The 18,177-nt window shown below is 45.4% G+C and overlaps 1 protein-coding gene across 1 annotated transcript in view; it reads right to left on the bottom strand.

Moving 5' to 3' along the window:
• The window catches only part of LOC134514831 (ras and Rab interactor 3-like), a 173,052-nt gene that overhangs the window by 39,360 nt on the left and 115,515 nt on the right, over positions 1–18,177 (bottom strand). The window contains exons 18-19 of the mRNA XM_063333147.1: positions 12,979–13,165; positions 9,180–9,294 (exon numbers count right to left, since the gene is read on the bottom strand). Coding sequence (XP_063189217.1) covers positions 9,180–9,294; positions 12,979–13,165 — 302 coding nt within the window. The remainder of the gene's footprint in view (positions 1–9,179; positions 9,295–12,978; positions 13,166–18,177) is intronic.

Raw genomic sequence — 18,177 nt, 5'->3', positions numbered from 1 at the left:
GACCGTCCTCAGCTGCCTTCTGCAACTCTCCACCCTGTTCCCAGACCTCTGTCATCAGCCTGCCACCCACCCTTCCCACAGCCACCAGCCACCCCTCCACCCCATATCACATTGTTCTCCTTTCCAGCCTTTATTTCACATAACCCAGTGCACAGTAGCACCCCTAAGGAGGCATTACCCCACCACATTGCCCTGCTTTCTTTCACGTCCCCACATCCATGCTGCTCACCCCTTTCCAGCCATTACCTGCATGAGGTGGAGGAAGGCGGGGGCCAGAGGGGCATGAGAGCATGGACACATGTGGCCAGCAGACGAGGGATGGTGAGAGCGCTTATCATGATAGCAGTCTCAGCACAAAGTTACAGCCTGAACTCACCTAAAACCTGGCTCCTGCCTCTCTAAGGGACAGTGCCCACACCCTTTCCCATCTACTTTACTTGTGCTCGTGAGGCTGCTGTACCCTGACTACTAGCTACTGGCACCACTGATGTTTTTGCCTTCTGTATATATATTCAGTAAAATCCTATTCTATAGTATTCCTGAAGTTGAAGACGCTTGATGACCTTTCTGGCTGGTAGATAAGTCTCCAGGGCATTTCATGAGGTGGTTGTCATGGCAGTCCCCTCTTTGCTTTATCGCTGAATAGCAGCATGGGCTACCAAAAAAAATATAAATAACTTGATCTTTTCACTCTGTAATGTCAGAGTTAGCCTCTCACCTATTCGGAGGAAATCAGAGCTATAAATAGCTCTGCTACCCTGCGTTTCATGCCTTAGTTTACAGTATGAAGAATTCTTCTTTCCGGTGTTGAAAGCTGCAGGGTTTCCACTCAAGGAGGCCAACCATTTCGGTTAAAGTGACCATTTAAAAAGAATTATGGTATCATTACAGTGATAACAGAAGTAGCTGAATGTGCTTATTGATGGGCCCTTCTGCCTGCCCTCTGACAAGCCAGAGGTTGTCTCCAGAGGTTTGACTTGGGAAGGACAGGATGCACATTTACTCCTTGGGTCGGCCTACTCCAACTGAAAAGTCCCTTTAGCACCTGTGCAAAACCAGTCCAGGAGCCTTGCAGTGCTATTAACTCCTCATGCTGGAGTCTATCTCAGCCTGCAGCAAGCTTAGCTCTGCAGTATGCCAAAGGGCATGTAATTGCATCTATAGGGCATTACTGGGCCTTTTCAAGCACGCTGAGGTACCTCATATGGGTTAATTCAACTGCACTAAGTGCACAAATGTGCACTAAGCAGACCGAGCACATTCTCTCCTTTTCCCTCTACACAAGGTATCTACCAAAGAAAGGAAATTTTGGGGGAGATGACAGGTGAGAGACTAATCCAGGAAATATTTATGGTTTATTTATCCTTTTTCACCACCAACCCTCTGTAAATCTTAGCAGTATTTATCCCAGAACCTGGGTCTTAAGAGAATGGGAACTGCTTTTGCTGCTCTTATGAGACATCCCTTCTGAGAACTGCCGTCTGCCCTGAGCTTGCCCACAGACTGATTCAGTCTCGCCAGCTGGTTGCCTCTCGTGGGATCACTCAGGCTGGCAGGGACCCAAGGAGGCCTCTACCCCAAGCCCCTGCTCGAAGAAGGGGCAGCCATGAGGTCAAACCAAGTTGCTCAAGGCTTCATCCAGCCCCATCTTGAAAACCCCCTGTGAAAATCTGCAAGTGCTACCCAAAACAATGGCTTCATCTTAGAAGTCAGTATCGTGAATACCAGCACACACTTCAGTTCATTTACTTCAGCTACGAAGTGAAAGATCCCATATTTCTGACCTTGGTCAGTATCACAGATTTCCACCTTTTCCACCTCCATTCCAGTTTAGAAGGGACCCAAAGTAAACGCAATTAACATTAATTTTAAAAATGGGAGGTTGTCTTCCTATAGTTTGTTTTTCTATATCTTGTGTTTTCTGAGTCTTTTAGAAATTTTAAGGTTACATCTTTCACTTTTTCTCTGCAGTTGTGAGGCTTATTTCTCTTTCTGGGGGGAAAAAAAAAAAATGTCTGTCTATCTTCAGTCTACTTCCTGATTCCAGCAGGCAGGGTGTTAGCAAAAAGACTTGCAAAACCAAGGAAGCTATTGCAAGAGCTGCCAACACTTCCACAAAAATATTCATATCACAACTGGCCACTCTCATTAAAGGAGCTAAATTTCCAGTAGGCTGGGAGGACTCAGCTATCCTCCCATTTTTTCCCATGACCTCATTCGTGTGGTACTTCAATGCAATTCATGTGGGAAAACACCGCCTGACCGTGCTGAGCCATGTTAGCAACAAGGACTTCGGTCTCTGAATTTGTTAATCCAGCCTCAACAACGTGTATAAAAAGAAATGTTAACAAAGTAAAACAAGGAAGTCTGCCAGAATGGACTGTATCTGGCCCTAGTGGCCAGAGTGCCAGCAGGCAAGTCCATTATCAGCATCTGAAGTTGTTTGAGTCAACAAGGAATATCTACTGAGTTGTTCCTGGTCAATCTGCCTCCTCTTCCCTGCCTTGTGCTCACTTGGTGAGTGCCCTCAAGTAGCGCTCGGACCTGCTGACCCATCACCTGACCTCTGCCATCGGGCCAGGTGTGCTCGCAGACCTCACCTCAGGCTGTCTGGGCTGTAAAGACCAGGGCTTTCAGCAGCTTTGTTTAGCACTAAGCCTGCAAAGATGAACAAAGTCCATCCCCCTGTTACTCAAAAGCCCCTCTGTAAACATGCTGCTGCCTGATTACTGTTGTTTAATTATTTTCTGTTACTGCTACAGGACGGTCAGAATGACTGCACATGCCCTTTTTATCCTATGCAAATGGCATTAGTCTATAATAAATAACTTTTCCACCATATGAGCTTGGGAAGGAGGAATGGAAGTGTGGAAATGGCTCAAGTAACTTGGTAATGATGAACAAAATTGGATTTGAGAGTTAAGCTTGCTTTCACAGCGTTAGACTGCACCTCTTTGGGATTATTAAGGCAAGAAAGTAGATAATGAAACCTTAGCCCTTAAATAATCTCTTCCCTTTTCTGATTTATTTCACCCTTCCTAAAATCCAGTGTGCAAAGGGACACCTTTTCTTGTCTAAATTACTGATTTGACTCCTCAGCAAGGCCTGTGTTCCTGCTGCCTCTAGACCTGGTGTAACTTTTCTTTCTGTCCTGACGGACACAGCTCAGTGGGTGGTGGATGTACAAAGCGGTCAGGTCCTCAAGAATTTTCACGGCAAACAGATTTCCTTTGGTAAAAGCAGTTAGAGAATTAAACAGGCAGGTAAACTGCTGCCATGTGTTTTACTTGAGTTGTGGTCTTCTCCTGAATCCCTACTGTCTGTCTCAAACATTTTGTACCAGGCTCCAGCCTGCACTTCCTGAGCTTGGTCTAACTTTAAGAGAAGCCAAATAAGGTGACCAGGGCAGGACACTAGATTTCTTTATCAACATCCTTTTTTGCTACGAGACCTGCAACCTTGCAGCAATACTCAGTGATTTCTCTTGAACTGCTTTTGAGGGCAGTAATTGCCTGTATCTTTTCTGTCAAGATATATTGTGGGTCCCTACCACAAGCCCATATGAGATAACCTGAAGTACAGCTGCTGTCCATAAACCAGAAATTGAGTATAATCTACCGTGTCCAATGGCACTATGTCTCATCTTTCAAAGGTGGTATTTATTCGTGATCTGGACATTTTTGTATTACTTGGAGATAATTTATTTTGTCTTTCCTATTTGATTGTGTTAAGGTTATTTCAAGACCTCCTTTATGCTCCAGCTCATTCAGTGTTTGTCTCTAGAGAAGCCAGGACAGAGCAGGCAAAGTTTTAATTTAAATCTCAGAGTTTTCATGTAATAAATGACATAACCACACTACAGACAAGGCTTTACTACAAACCCCTCCTTCAGCTGTGCACTCAGTGATTTTGGGGGCTCAACTCAGCCTTGGCCCAGTGCATTGGAAGAGATGCTTCTGAACAGCTAGCTATGCCTGGTGGCAGATTGTCCCACGCAGGTATGGTCTAAACACAGGGACAGCAACTCCAGAACATGGGCTCATGTGAACAGCCTCAGGAAATTAAACTACCAAGTGAGCAAAGCCAGTCACAGCGATGCGGGAGGCATGACTACAAGCGCAGGCATCTCTGGCAGGATCCGTGGCCTTAGGAGATGAGCCTGAGGAGTTCAGCACTGACTTGGCAAATCAATTCCGAATTCTGAAAACATGAATAATATGTTCTTCTTTATTCTGTGCAATTGCAGATACTTCTCCTGTTTAACGTCATTTTGCATATTTGGAAAGGAATCACATCCTCTTTTTTTGGCACGGAAGAGTTTGGAAAACAATTACTACACATTGCACAACAAAGCATACGTGCAAGACTCCTGAGAAGTATATGGTCAACTCAAGTGTTTCAAGAAATCAAATTAATTTCAGCTATAATTCACAAGATTTCCCAGGAAAAAAAAGGAAGCATTACACTCAGTATATGGTACTACAGCGTTCTTCTATTAAAAGACTTTACCCCTGTGGCAGGTGTCTTCATAACTACTTGTGAAAGTAAAAGCTACTGTCACTACCTGCACCAAGTGGTCTACCATACTCAGATGTTTCTTTCAAGCTCTCAGTATATGTTACTTCAAACACGCACATTTACTTTAAATAACTGATTCTTTTCTTTTTAATACTGCTGCAATGTCACTGCTGTCAGTGGAATGACTTCTGACTGTGTACACCTAAAGGGGAAGGAGAATACACCTGAGGTTTCAACCAGTTTGCTGAGAAGAGCCAAGGGTAGGAGTCATCTGAGCAAATGCCGCTCAGTTCTTGAGGTATGCGAGGTTAGGGCTCCATTTTGGGATGAAGCAGAAGTCAGGGACAACTCTCAGAACCAAAAGTGCACAAAGTAGCTGAGATTTCAGCAGCACTTGAGAGAGGAGCTTTGGAGAGGTATCTCCCAACACTGCATGTCTAAACGGAAGAAATCTTGTAACAAGCCTTCTCTCTGAAAGATTTCCACTGTTCTGAGTAAGAAGTAAGGGATCCTTCAGGCCGAGAAGGAAAATCACAGAGATCCAAGGCTCTGAAAGTTGCCTGGTTTCTCAACTTTCTGATGAACAATGTAGTATCTGCTGTTGGGTTTCTACCATACCTGCTGCTGTGACCAGGCTTTAGCCCTCCTGTCTCTGGAGAAATTATGACCAAAGATGAAGAACGAGAAGAAAATTTTTTAAATCCAATCTCTTCATTCTCCTGTTTTATGATTCTAAGGGCTACTTCAGTGACTAGGTGAAAAATCCCCAGGAAAAAATGGAAAGAAGTTTCATTTCTTGACCCCCTTACCTAGTGAGTTCTTTGGGGATTTCCATTTTAAAAAAAAAATCACAATTAAATTCAGTCTTCCCCTCAGAAAACTATACTTCCCTAAATATTTCATCAAACATCAACAAAGCAGATCTGGTATGGGGAAAAGAAAGAGAAAAGAAATGATCCACCATTATTTGGCAGTGCAATGCTAAGAAGTTTTTTGTACTTCATTGATTGAGCCATCTATATATGGATCTCAGGGGCTGGGCAGCAACCTCCATACTGCCATTATGGTACTGCGGAAAACCTCTTCATACATTATTTGAAAAGTAGGACGGGATTAGAACGGCTTTATACAAACAGCTGAGCAGTAAAACTTGCTGCTTAAAGCTGCATACGGTAAAAGTAAGAGATGGATATCACTGTAGAGATGGCACAGAGCCATCACGTCACCTCTAAGGATAGCGCATCCTTCTTTGTGCCACTTGTGAAGCTGAGATTGCACTGAGTCCTCATGAGAAGGACAAGAAGCAGCTGGCAAGGTGCTCCAAAATAGTACGCTGGGATGGGTTGCAACTTGAATTTTAACTGGAAGGGAGGATCTCCATAAAATCTGAACTATGTACATCAAGGCAAATTCAGTTTTCAGTTTACATCTGAATGCATCAAGTCTGTGGAGTCTAATGAGCTGAACCAAGGTAACAGGGAGAACTTGTTCCCACTTCTTCAAACGCTTTAGGAAGAGTCAGAAAGGGACAAACAGCTCTCTGTGGGGCAGATTGCACAGATCATTGTTTATCTGTCAACTTAGAAAAGAAATATTAGGAGCAGGCCAGCAAAACCAAAGCTGCCTGGACCCAGTAGAGCTGGAAAGGGGGATTCTTGAATGGCAGGGGAATTACAGCTGCTCCTTTTGAAGGGCACTGGAAGGGCACCAGCTCAGCTCCACCTTCATGCAGACTCAAAGAGCAGGAAGCTGTCAGGAGGATTCACCTCCCTGTTTGCGATGTTCCGCGGGGAGGAGGCATCCTTTTAGCAAGCACAGAACTAAAGAGGGACTTTCTGAAGTTAAAGACTAGATGCCTGGAAAAATCCTGCCAGTCTACAGTGTTCCTCAGGCCACGCAGCTGGCATCCTCTACACACTCTCAGGAAATTTAACACCAAACTTTGGGCAGACTTGCATTCCACAGCGAGACAACATCTCTGGTCTGCAGTTACTCACCATGGGCGCTCAGAGGTTTGACACTGACGCTTACAGAATACCAGGGAAGACTGAAGGGCACTTCATTAAGCTAAGGCAATCCAGACGTACCAGGGTACTTAGAAGGAAGCTCGGATTCCAGTTTTAATTCTTTTAAAGCATTCATACAACATATAATTTTATTTCCCAAAAAAGTTTAGAAAGCGGGTGGAGCAACACAGAGACAATAAATCAAAGCTAATATATTAAGTTACTTCGAGACACAGATTTACCACCTCCCCTTGTGCCAAGTATATTCCTTTGGCTTTCCTAACAGGAATAAATTTGATTTCATCTAAACTCAACAGGCAGGCTATTTACCCTAAATGAGAAGAAGGAAAAGCATGACCATTCCCGTGCCCAGTGTGTTCCTGTCAAAACGGTGTGGGATGGAGAACTGAGGGGCTTTCTACAGCTCAACGCTGACAGAACTCAAGGTGCCTATCCACCATAGGAATACACCAGCCTCACGGCGGCTGGGATCTCTGCACATGTGATGGCAGTTCTCCTGCTTTTTGAAAGAGAGATAATTTTTAATTACCCTCTTCCACTTACTTTGCGACTTGTATGAAAATGGTGGAAACTGTTTTAATTCTTATTCCTACCAGAATGCTGAACGCACACTTTGCATTAAGTTAGTGATAAATTAGAAACAGCAAGCAAGTTTGAAAAACTTGGCACAAAAGTCTTTCTAGCTGGGCTATTTCACAGTGAAATTTTTGTACTACATTTTACTTTGCCTGTCCTCAAAGAAAGAAATCAGATTTTATGGCACAGGACACAAGTCAAGAAGTAACATTTCTATAAATGACATTTTTAGGATGGCAGGATTCAATTTAACTTTTATCCAAAGGAAAACTTGAATCATCAAAAACCAGTGTCCAACCATGCAAAACCTAAGCCCTAGGTCAACTTCAAATAACTCAATAAAGAAAAAAGTTTCCCCATCCTGCAGCTAACCCCTTGCCCTTGTCTTCTTAATCTGGGCGCCTGAAGTTGTGGCAAAAGGCTTGCTTTCCCTGCCTCCGTGCAGGAGCACTGAAGATGTGGGGCATCTCTGCAATTGTGTGCTCCGAGGAGCACACAGATGAGAGATCAAAATCTCCTGGAGGTACCTGGCAGCCACACAAGCAGCCTGTGGGCTGCACTTGAGATTAGAGCAGACTGAGAGATTCACTTGTCCCTCTGGCGGGGGGAGAAATAAGTCACCGGCCCCCACAGCATTCTCTTGGAGAAGCTGGCGAATCATGGCATAGACAAGGGTACTCTTCACTGGGTAAAAAACTGGCTGGATGGCCATGCCCAGAGGGTTGTGATTAATGGGGTGAAATCCTCTTGGTGGCCGGTCACCAGTGGTGTCCCTCAGGGCTCAGTTTTGGGGCCAGTTTTGTTTATACCTTTATCAATGATCTGGATGAGGGGATTGAGTGCACCCTCAGTAAGTTTGCAGATGACACCAAACTAGGTGGGAGTGTTGATCTGCTTGAGGGTAGGAAGGCCCTACAGAGGGACCTGGACAGGCTGGATCAATAGACCAAGGCCAATTGTATGAAGTTTAATAAGGCCAAGTGCCGGGTCCTGCATTTTGGTCACAACAACCCCAAGCAACGCTACAGGCTTGGGGAAGAGTGGCTGGAAAGCTGCCCAGCAGAAAAGGACCTGGGGGTGATGGTGGATGGCCAGCTTAACATGAGCCAGCAGTGTGCCCAGGTGGCCAAGGTGGCCAACAGCATTCTGGCTTCTATCAGGAATGGCGTGGCCAGCAGGAGTAGGGAAGTGATCGTGCCTCTGTCCTCGGCACTGGTGAGGCCTCACCTCGAGTACTGTGTTCAGTTCTGGGCCCCTCTGTACAAGAGGGACATTAAAGTGTTGGAGCGTGTCCAGAGGAGAGCTACCAGGCTGGTGAGGGGTCTGGAGACCAGGTCATATGAGGAGAGGCTGAGGGAGCTGGGCATGTTTAGCTTGGAGAAGAGGAGGCTGAGGGGAGGCCTCATTGCCCTCTACAACTACCTGAAAGGAGGTTGGAGAGAGGTGGGTGTTGGCCTCTTCTCCCAGGTGAATAATGACAGGACCAGAGGAAATGGTCTGAAGCTGCAGCAAGGGAGGTTTAGATTAGACATTAGGAAGAATGACTTTACTGAAAGAGTGGTCAGGCACTGGAACAGCCTGCCCAGGGAGGCGGCTGCGTCACCATCCCTAGAGGTGTTTAAGAAATGTCTAGATGTGGCACTTCAGGGCATGCTCTAGTGGCAGAGATTGTAGGGGTTGGGGTTTTTTTTCTGTGTGTGTATGGTTGGACTCGATGATCTCAAAGGTCCTTTCCAACCATGAAGGTTCTATGATTCTATGACTTCCACCTGCTAAAAGGCAGCTCCTCTCGCTTGATCAAAGCACTGGCCTGCTCATCTGGAGGTGCTTTATTTTCCTGTTGCGAGTCTGTAAACGATAACACAAGGTGCAGAACCACAGGGGAGCTGAGGTAAAGCAGCTGCAGGAAATATTAACTGAACTACACCATAAAAGCAAGATCTGCTGCCGGTCACAAGAGGAACCTGCTCATTGCAAGTGAGATTACATAAATACTGGTGATCACAAGAGGATTCAGTACAATAATCAGAGCAAGACCAAAAAATGTAAAGAACTTACTTGATTTTTCTTCTTTAATATTGTACTCCAGCACACCAGGTGCCTCGTTCTGCATTGGCAGGCGGACTGCAAGGACCATGTTGTTCACATTAGCCTCTTTCCTAACCAAGAATATCTGAAAAAGGAGAAAGGAATCAGGAGCTTAGCTACTTTATGTGAGCTTCTGAACTTTATTTTAGGTCATTGGCGATTAAGTTTTTTATCAGTACAATTCACCTTTAAATGATCTTATTTTAGCTTTGTTCCACTTGGTTGAACTTTACATGACAAAAATAATGAATAAAGGGCCATTTTATCTGTCTGAAATTCAGAGCTGTGAAGGAATGAGCAAAATTTCTGTCCATCACTGATGTCCCACTTAAGCCTAAAAGGCAAACTATTTCCCTAACTGAAGAGTATAAAGCTGCGTTCACAATTTGTCAAGTGACACTCCTCACATTAAGTGCCCTAAACCACAGACAATTCACCCTAGAATGTCCCAGCCTGAGTCTAAAACACAAGAGTCACTTGTACATCGAGAGGGAAAGGATTCAAGTGCCCACGAGCGGAACATAACGCCAAAGGCTCTGATGGCCACAGTGTGTCACGGCAGAGTTTCTTCATGGGACCGGAAGATCATTCAGGCAGGCAGGGACCCCAGGAGGGCTTCTGTCCAACCCCCTGGGCAAAACCATGAGGCCAGAACAGGTTGCTCAGGGCTTCATCCATACAGGTCTGGAGAACGTCCAAGGACAGAGGCTGCACAACCTCTCCAGACAACCTGTCTCACCACTTGCTGTCCTCACAGGGAGAAAGTGTTTCCCCGTACCCAATCCGAACCCCTCTGGTTTCAATGTACACCTGTCACCTCTTGTTCTCCCACCATGCAGTGCTGAGCAGAGCCCAGCTCCATCTTCTCCATGACCTCCCTGTAGCAACCAGGTGGCTGCTGCACAGTCCCCGCAAAGTTGTCTCTCCTGGTTGAACAAACCCTGGTCCTACAGCCTCTCCTCAGTAGGTCTGTGCCCAGCTGGCTGCCCAACGTCCCTGTAGGGCCTTTTCTGCAGAGCTGCCCAGCCAGGTTCTGCCAGCCCAGATCCCTGCTGGAGGCTCTGCCTTCCCTGGGGCAACACTTTGCATTTGTCCTTGTTGAATTTTGGCAGGTTCCCGCCAGTCCTGTTCCCCCAGCTTGGCAGCACTGACTTCAAGTGTATTGACTGCTCCCAAAATCACAGTGGAGATGTGGTTGGAAGGAACTCTGGAGATCACCTAGTCCAACTGCAATGCTCAAAGATGGATCGACTACAGCAAGTCACTCAGGATTGTGTCTTGTCCGGGTTTTATTACCTCCAAGGATGTAGGCTCTACAGCCTCTTGGGCACCTTTTCCAATGTTCAATCATCCTGACAATAAAAAAGCTATTCTTAATGTTTAAACAGAATTTCCTGTGTTTCAGCCTATGCCCACTGCACCTCATCATTTCACTGAATACCACTGAGAATTGTCTGGCTCAGTCTTTTGTACTCCCTCAGGTATTCATACACACAGATAAGAGGTCCCTGAGTCTTTAATTGGAGCCAGTGGAACCACTGTAGCCATTGGTTCCCACCAATGGGACCAGTGATATTAAAAAAAAAAAAAAAAAAAAGAAGAAGAAAGAGGAAAGGGGAAAAAAGAAAGAGGAAAGAAAAAAGAAAATAGAAAAAAAAGCTGTGAAGAAGAAAGAAAAAAAGAAAAGAGAAAAAATAATAAGAGAGAAAAGAAAAAAAAAAATCTCATTCTTTGTATTGTATGAGCTCCTAAGTGTATTTCTAATTAAAGCTCATTGTCAAGAATATTTTTAGGTTGTACCTTGAAGCTGCAGATACAAAGACAAAGCAATCTTCACCTTTAACTGTTCTTTGATAGCACGTTTTGGCAGGAGAGAGTCAAGGTATTTTTATAAAAACTGAATTAAAAATTTGGGCTAATTTTGGAGTCTGGATATTAATATTAGAAAGCATAAGTTGATAAAGTGATTAATCAACTATAATGCAGTGGAAATCTATCAAGAAAACATTAATTTCTTGGACAGAGAAATTTAAAAAAAAGCTTATCTAGAAGCCAGGACCTTTCTCTGCATGAGTCTCTGTCATAAGGGCATCTTCTGTCATTTTGAAGCACTGATGCTAAACACACAGCTTTGGGACAGCTTTGCAACCTCGCACAGTGCCATCGTCTTGGCCTCTGCCATTCATAAGAAATTGAGCCCCGCGGGTTCAGGTCCACCAGCAGTGCAGAGAAAATCCAAATAAAGGCATGGCAAACAGGTGCATGCCCAAAACAGGCCTATTTCTAATGCAGGGCAGCCCCCACCTTCTACATCACAGAAAGCACCTGCAGGTAGGGAAAAGCCACAGAGGCTTTCCCTTCACCATGTCCTACCACCCATGTGACAGCACGGTCCCTCTAACCCACCTGAGAGACTACTGTGACCTTGGACCTCAGACAGCACTATCTCACCTTGCATCCGTCCAGTTCCATGGCAGGGGGGTTGTAACTAGATGATCTTTAAGGTCCCTTCTGACCTAAATCATTCTATGATTCTATAAGTGCTTCATCTGAAACTAAATTTAAGCAATGAGAGAAGTGAAACCTGGAAAGGAATCACTTCTGTTTTCCTGATCAGCACGCCTGGTTGCCATGGCTCCAAAGGATAAAATTGGACCATGGCTGTTCAGAGGAGAGGGAGGTGGGTTTTCTGAGCTACGCCTAACCCTACTGCCTGAGTCAGGACCGGTACGCAAGCCAGTCTCTGCCATTTTCACCGGTGGTGGGAAAGGTGCGGTGCTGGTTCAACTTCAGGTCAGCTCAGAGTGAGAGCCTGCCCTTGCCGTGGGACTCTCCTGACGCATCAGCTCTTCTCCTGCCTGCTTCAAGCTGCAGCTGAGGACCGTGCCTGAGGACAGTGTGAGCAGGAGGAACAGTGGCAAGATTTACTCCTGAAGCCACCCGGAGGTGGGGGACGGCCCTGGCTGCAGGGAGTGATTAGTGACCGAGGGGGCTCAGGGCCATACGCGGCCGTATCAGAGACAGTCACTCAGGCTTCCTTTTGTTTTCCCAGAAAAACAAAGACAATAATCTGTGCAATGTCTAGTTCAGGGTGAGGCACAGTCCAGGTTGGTCAGGTCCCATGGGAGGCTGTCACTTGGCTTGGCTGTGCCAGCTTTTAGCACTGGGATAAACTGACTCGGACAACGGACAGGTCCAGACCTCTGCAGAGCAGGAGCGAGTGAATTTTCCTTGTGCCCCAGCATCATTTGCACCTGCCCTTCCCAGACAGACTCAACCAGGACGTCCACTCCCTGCCTTGCCTCACCTCAGAGACCTGGGAATGGGGACCTCTATGTCCTACAGAGCTGTTTTCCTTAAGCAAGCTTAATTTTCTAATACTCAACTTATGGGGACCAGATGGCAATTATTGTAACAAAAACTACTCCCATCAACTCCCAGAATTTAAGGGCCTTTTGTTCAGGGTTTTTTTTATTGCTCTGAATTAGGATAGTCAACATACCTATGGGTATGGTGGCGAATGGGAAGGCATCTCCATGAATCTACACACTAAGTAAATAAAACCAGAGACAAGATTTCTTGCTTCCCCAGAGCCATTATACCTGTATTGCACCGCTGTGAGTGGTTAAAGCATCAAAAGGTAATGAAAACAGAGAGCATGGCCTGCTAAATATTTTTGCTTCCACTTGAAAAGCAGCGCTGCTCTCCTAACCAGCTCCACCAAGGACAGGAAATGTGGTTGTCTGAACCGAAACCGCTTTGGACTTACCCCTGCTGTTTCTTTGCCAAGTATTGCCTCAGCCCTTTCCTGATTCATGTTCAGCTGAAGCCAGACGGGACAGGTCTTGATGAGTTTATCCAGGATGCTGATCCCTGGAAGCGGGAGGCAGTTTTGCAGGGCAGTGGCCTGACAGAGATGTGTCTCTTCTCCCTCTTCGCTGGTATCTCCAGCTGGGCTGAAACACAGCAAGGGAGGTCCCTCGTAAGTGGAACAGCAAATGGAAAATTTGGGGGGAGTAACGACTGTCAATGCCAAGACACAGGCACACAGAGGCACTGACATGCATCCGGCACGACCCAGCAAGTCCTGCAGGATGAGGCTCAAAGGACACAGACGTAGCGAACCTTTTCCCCGCACCAAGAAAGGGGAATGGGAGGGAGCAGGGGAAACGTGTGGAGAAACACCAGAGGGACCTTCAGGAGGGAGGAAATGTAGACTTGGTGTCCCTCTTTTTTCCTGCCTTCTAGTGGGAGGTGTCCCAGCGCAGGGGGTTGGAACTAGATGACCTTTAAGGTCCCTTCCAACCCAAACCATTTTATGATTCTATGGTGATTCTATGATTTGTCATTTTGGCCGGTCCTAAAGAAGCTCCAAAAAGATGCATGGGAGATGCTGAGTGACAAAAGAGGGACCATCCTGTGGCACCACATGTCAGCAATGCCCAGTCACACCGTATATCTCAGAGCTTATTCTCAGCTGCACAAGATGTAAGAATACTGAAAGTACACTGTTGAGAATATTAAAGATCTGGGACACATTCTCTTTTAGATGCCTGTTCTGATCAGAGACACAAAGAACTAATTCTATTTATTTTTAGCCCCTGCAGTCTAATGGCAGACTGGTATGAAACACTGGTTTCCAGCTATGGCACTGATTCAACGAAGTATTTATACACGTGCTTAGCACTGCAGTCGGTGGAAATACTTGTGCTGAAAGGTCTGGTCTTAAGAGCTCTACTGGATAAGGCTACATGCTCACGGATAGAGGCTTGTCATTCATTGGATTGATTTTAAGAGTAAAGAAAATGTAGGAGAACATACACAAAACACTATGTTTTTCTGTATCGGTTTTGCTCCTTAGCTGTCAAGAGATGAAAAGAGCAGGACTCTCACTTTTGATTTGGCGTGATTTCAAGTCTTTCTCTTTTTCCTTTTATTTTTAATGATACAGATCTTGTAGTAGTACATTTCAATAAGGTCAGACTTAAGCTACTAAAAGAGATTCCCTTTAAAGGCCTAACCAAACACAGACTGCTTATCCCAAAAGTTAGTTTTTAGAAAAATAACCTTTTAAATCCCAAAACCAACAGTGCAATTTTATTTTTAGCAGCTTTTTCATTTTCAACCCTACAGGGACAACTTCCTTAGAAAATACACATTCCTCTGCAATCCCAGTTGCTGATTCAGGATATTAATCCACAGAATCTTGATTTTAATCAATCCATTTTCGAGATCATAGCCAAAACAGTTAAGAATGAGAACTCTGCTTAAAAAAGCAAATAGAAATACGTGAAACACATTCTCTTCACTTGTGATAAAAGCCCAGCTTGTCACACAGGTGAGGAAGTTTCTTTCAGATGCAATAGCATATGATTTTCATCTGTATCATTTGAACATATACAGTAAAACAGTGGAAGACAGCTTTTGGAATTTAACCCAATTCACCTCTCAGTTTCTTTCTTTACATTAGAAACCAAAATAAATGCCTAGTAACCATGTGAAAGGAAAGCATGTGTTGGACGGCAACATTCATACTCGGTAACAGGAAAGAAGTAATGAGCTGAAGGAAAAAAAAAAAAGGTGAGTTATAATGAAATATTCCATACCACTGTTAGCAAAAGCTGCTCCTCAAATTAGTCACACCAGCATGAATCTGATCTTGCCAATGATGTGTGAAACCCAGACCAAAAGGAGGCCAATGCTGATAATGTCTTGCTGTGGCACCAGAAGGTGACATGCATTCTGATAGCTCCAGTGATGCTGAACTTCGTTACCCATTAATTATGTGAGCTGAAAAGGGCCAGCAAAGAATTGATGCTCAAGAATCCCATTGCCTGGGGGGAAATGGGGGATATCAACAAAGGCAAGGAAGTAATAAAAAGCAGCGTGCGCCTGGTGAGCACCAGGGACGTAGTGGCACTGGCACAGTGTTCCCCATGGGGGATCCCAGGCTTGATGCAGGCAGAGGCACCCAGCCCTCTGCTCCCCCCAACAGGCACGTCATCTGGATGGAGCCCTGCTCCCAGCAGCAATGTGGGTTTGGCGACAACAGACTGGTGAAGAAAAATAACAGAACTGACTTTCCAAAGCACAAGGCTGCATGTAGGGCCCATTATCCAAGTTTTGGAGAATGGATGAAAAACAGAAAATTATTTCGAACTTGGACATACAAGATAAAAAAGGAAGAGTCTGAAAATACTCGTCTTAATGGAAACAGCTCACAATTTGAGCATGTGGGGTTTGTCAGTGCAGATAATTAAGAGCAGTGGATGAGGCTTTTTGGCAGAACGGGAATGCAGCCTTTTGGGATGAGAATCCTGGGGTGGGGTACGCTCCCCTCAAACGCCAGCCTGGCCCAGAAAGCACTAAGGAGGCTCTTTTACCTGTGCAGAGGGAAGAAAGGACAGTGAAGCGAAAGGGGAGGCTTTGATAAAAAGAAAAGTCAAGAAGAGTCATTAACGGGATCATATTAAACCAGGGGAATGGTAAGCTAGATGATTCTTTGACAGTGAGGTCTAACAGATAAGTTCCCAAAAGAAGGGGAAAGAGGACTGCATTGCCCAAATCTCTTAAAATGCCCTCTTCAGAGCAGTAGCGAACACTGTATGGAGTCAAATCCTGGTCTGGCTAAGAAATGGGAGTGAATGACCTAACAGACCTTTTCCAGCTGTAATGCTGTGACCCGCGACACACCAGTTGACGCAATTACGGCACGGATGCTTGACTTCTTTCCTGGGCACAGCTGTCACAAAGATCCAGATGCCAGGCTGCAGAAGTGCTTAATCCAGCAATTTAATCTGGCTCCGCGGTGGCTCTGTCGCTGCACGGAGAGGAGGGAGCCCAGGCAGCTCCCAGGTTCTTGCTGTGCTGCCAAATGAAGGGATTTGCAGGGCCGCCGTGGTGAGCAGTGGCCTTTGCTGTTGCCCTTGCTCAGAATTCAGGCATCAGATGATTTCTAAGCTCAGAGTTTTCAGAAATAACATGCCGTTTGGCTAACTCTCTCCTCCTCCTCCCACAGTCCTGCAAAACCCTTTGGCTGATGCAGGCAGGTGCTGATTTTTTGTTAGGTGTGATACAAAGCTGAAAAGCTGGCCCTAAAGCTGCCTGCTTTTCAGGTTTTTTATTGAGTTCTTACTTTTAAATTCTGCTGCCGCTCCGCTAAACTGAACTCAGTTGTGATGGGGGGAGCTGGGTGTTACATACTGATTGGCAGCAGAGATTAATGAATTGCACAGTGATTACATTCACACACCTGCCCCAGTTTGGCAGAAAGTACCAGGCTGCTTGGTTGGAAGTAATAATAACGACAATGGTGATTTGAATTACTGCACAGTGACTGTACGCTGAAGCAATGACAGCACCACGACTCATTGCTTTAGAAACCAAGATCCACACTTGCCAGCTGAATATTCCCAGGAATCATCAGAACTTCAAGGGGATATAATCCACTGAATTTCATGCAGGTGCACACCCCTTTTGCAAGTGACTTTAGAAATATTGCTGCAAACTTGCTGGCACTAAGGGCTTTCCTGGCTGTAATATAAAGGACTGGTGACTCCGAACTTTCCCAAGGCCGCTGAGAGGCAGGGACTGTGTGTGACAGCAGCAGGGGCTGCCGGATGAGCTGGGACAGGGTTTCCAACCATGTCAGGCCCCATTGTCCTCATCACTCACACACATTTGCAGCTTCTGCCTGTAGCCTGAGCAGATCTGAGAAGACGCATCAGGTGTTATTAAATCCGAATCTTGAATCAGAAACCAAATGGTCTGTAGGCACTGATAAGTAAAGACTGAGGGCCTCAATGATGTTTAAATAGACCAGGTGTAAGAATTAGGAGCTAGTTAATTATCACTATATTTTATTGTTTTTATTTCTCCCCTTGAATACTAGAAGACATCAAGAGAGTGCAAGACCAAGGATTTGCTGTGCTGTCCTCAAGGAAAGAGATACTCTGGTATATTTGTATTTGCAGCAGCGCAGGCACCATAGGTCTTAAAATGTGTGCCAGCTGGCTTGCTACTGAGGGAGAAAGATGGAGAAGTAGCCATAAACTCCATGCACCAGGTGAAGAACAACTTTTTGCATCAAAACTATCTGGTTCCTGAAGGGATACTGTTCAGAACAAGCCAGGCTGTGTCTGAAACTCACATGTAGAAACCTTTCAAGCACAGCAACACAGTTTACAAGGAGCACATGAAGCAGCAGGAAAAGACAGAAGCTCCCAAAGCCGACACGCCAGTCCCAGTGGAAGTAGATGGACAATGCTGGTAATTCCTGTGGTTAAAAGACACGAGTTGGGAGCACAGGGCTTTGTGGAGATGGGTCAGATGATGGTGCTGAGATTAAAAGACTGACAGAAAACTCACAGCCCTGTTTTACATCCCATGTCACTGGGTTGGACTCAGTTGCAGGGCTCTGTGCCTCTGGTGACAGAGGCAGATCTTGGTATCCCTTTCTTCCATAGATACCTTCGTGCATGAAGTTCTGAACCCAGCACGCTGGAAGAGGAATGATCAGTTACATGAGTAGCAGCAAAAGAACGGCAAGAAGGTTTCATCAGTTAGACCCTTGCTACATACATAGCTACCTGTGCTTTCCCTGGTTTGATATCACTTACGATTAGATAGATTCATTAAAAATCCTTGTTCAGACACATGTGAATTCATGTGCTGTTACTTTCAGTTCACTGGGAGAGAAGTTACACAGTGCCCCAGCTAGAGAACATCAAGCCTCATTTTGCTCCCATCTTAGATGTGGTCACTTCTCAATGCCTTCTCGTTATTCTCGTAAGCCAGTCCATCTTTGCTCACTTGATCAGTTCAGATCAAACTAATTCAAGAGGGAGGAGAAAGATCTGTTTACTTTCTGGACCTGGCTTGGGTCACCTTGTTGGATTCTCAGCTGGTGGAACTGAGGCACTGCACCCAACCTAGCTACAGGGAGAGCTCCATCATCTGTACAAGTTTT

Source organism: Chroicocephalus ridibundus, chromosome 4 (genome assembly GCF_963924245.1).
Source record: "Chroicocephalus ridibundus chromosome 4, bChrRid1.1, whole genome shotgun sequence".
In the NCBI taxonomy this organism is placed as follows: domain Eukaryota; kingdom Metazoa; phylum Chordata; class Aves; order Charadriiformes; family Laridae; genus Chroicocephalus; species Chroicocephalus ridibundus.
Note: the sequence above shows the minus strand (reverse complement) of the source record. Positions and strands in the feature narration are given on the sequence as shown.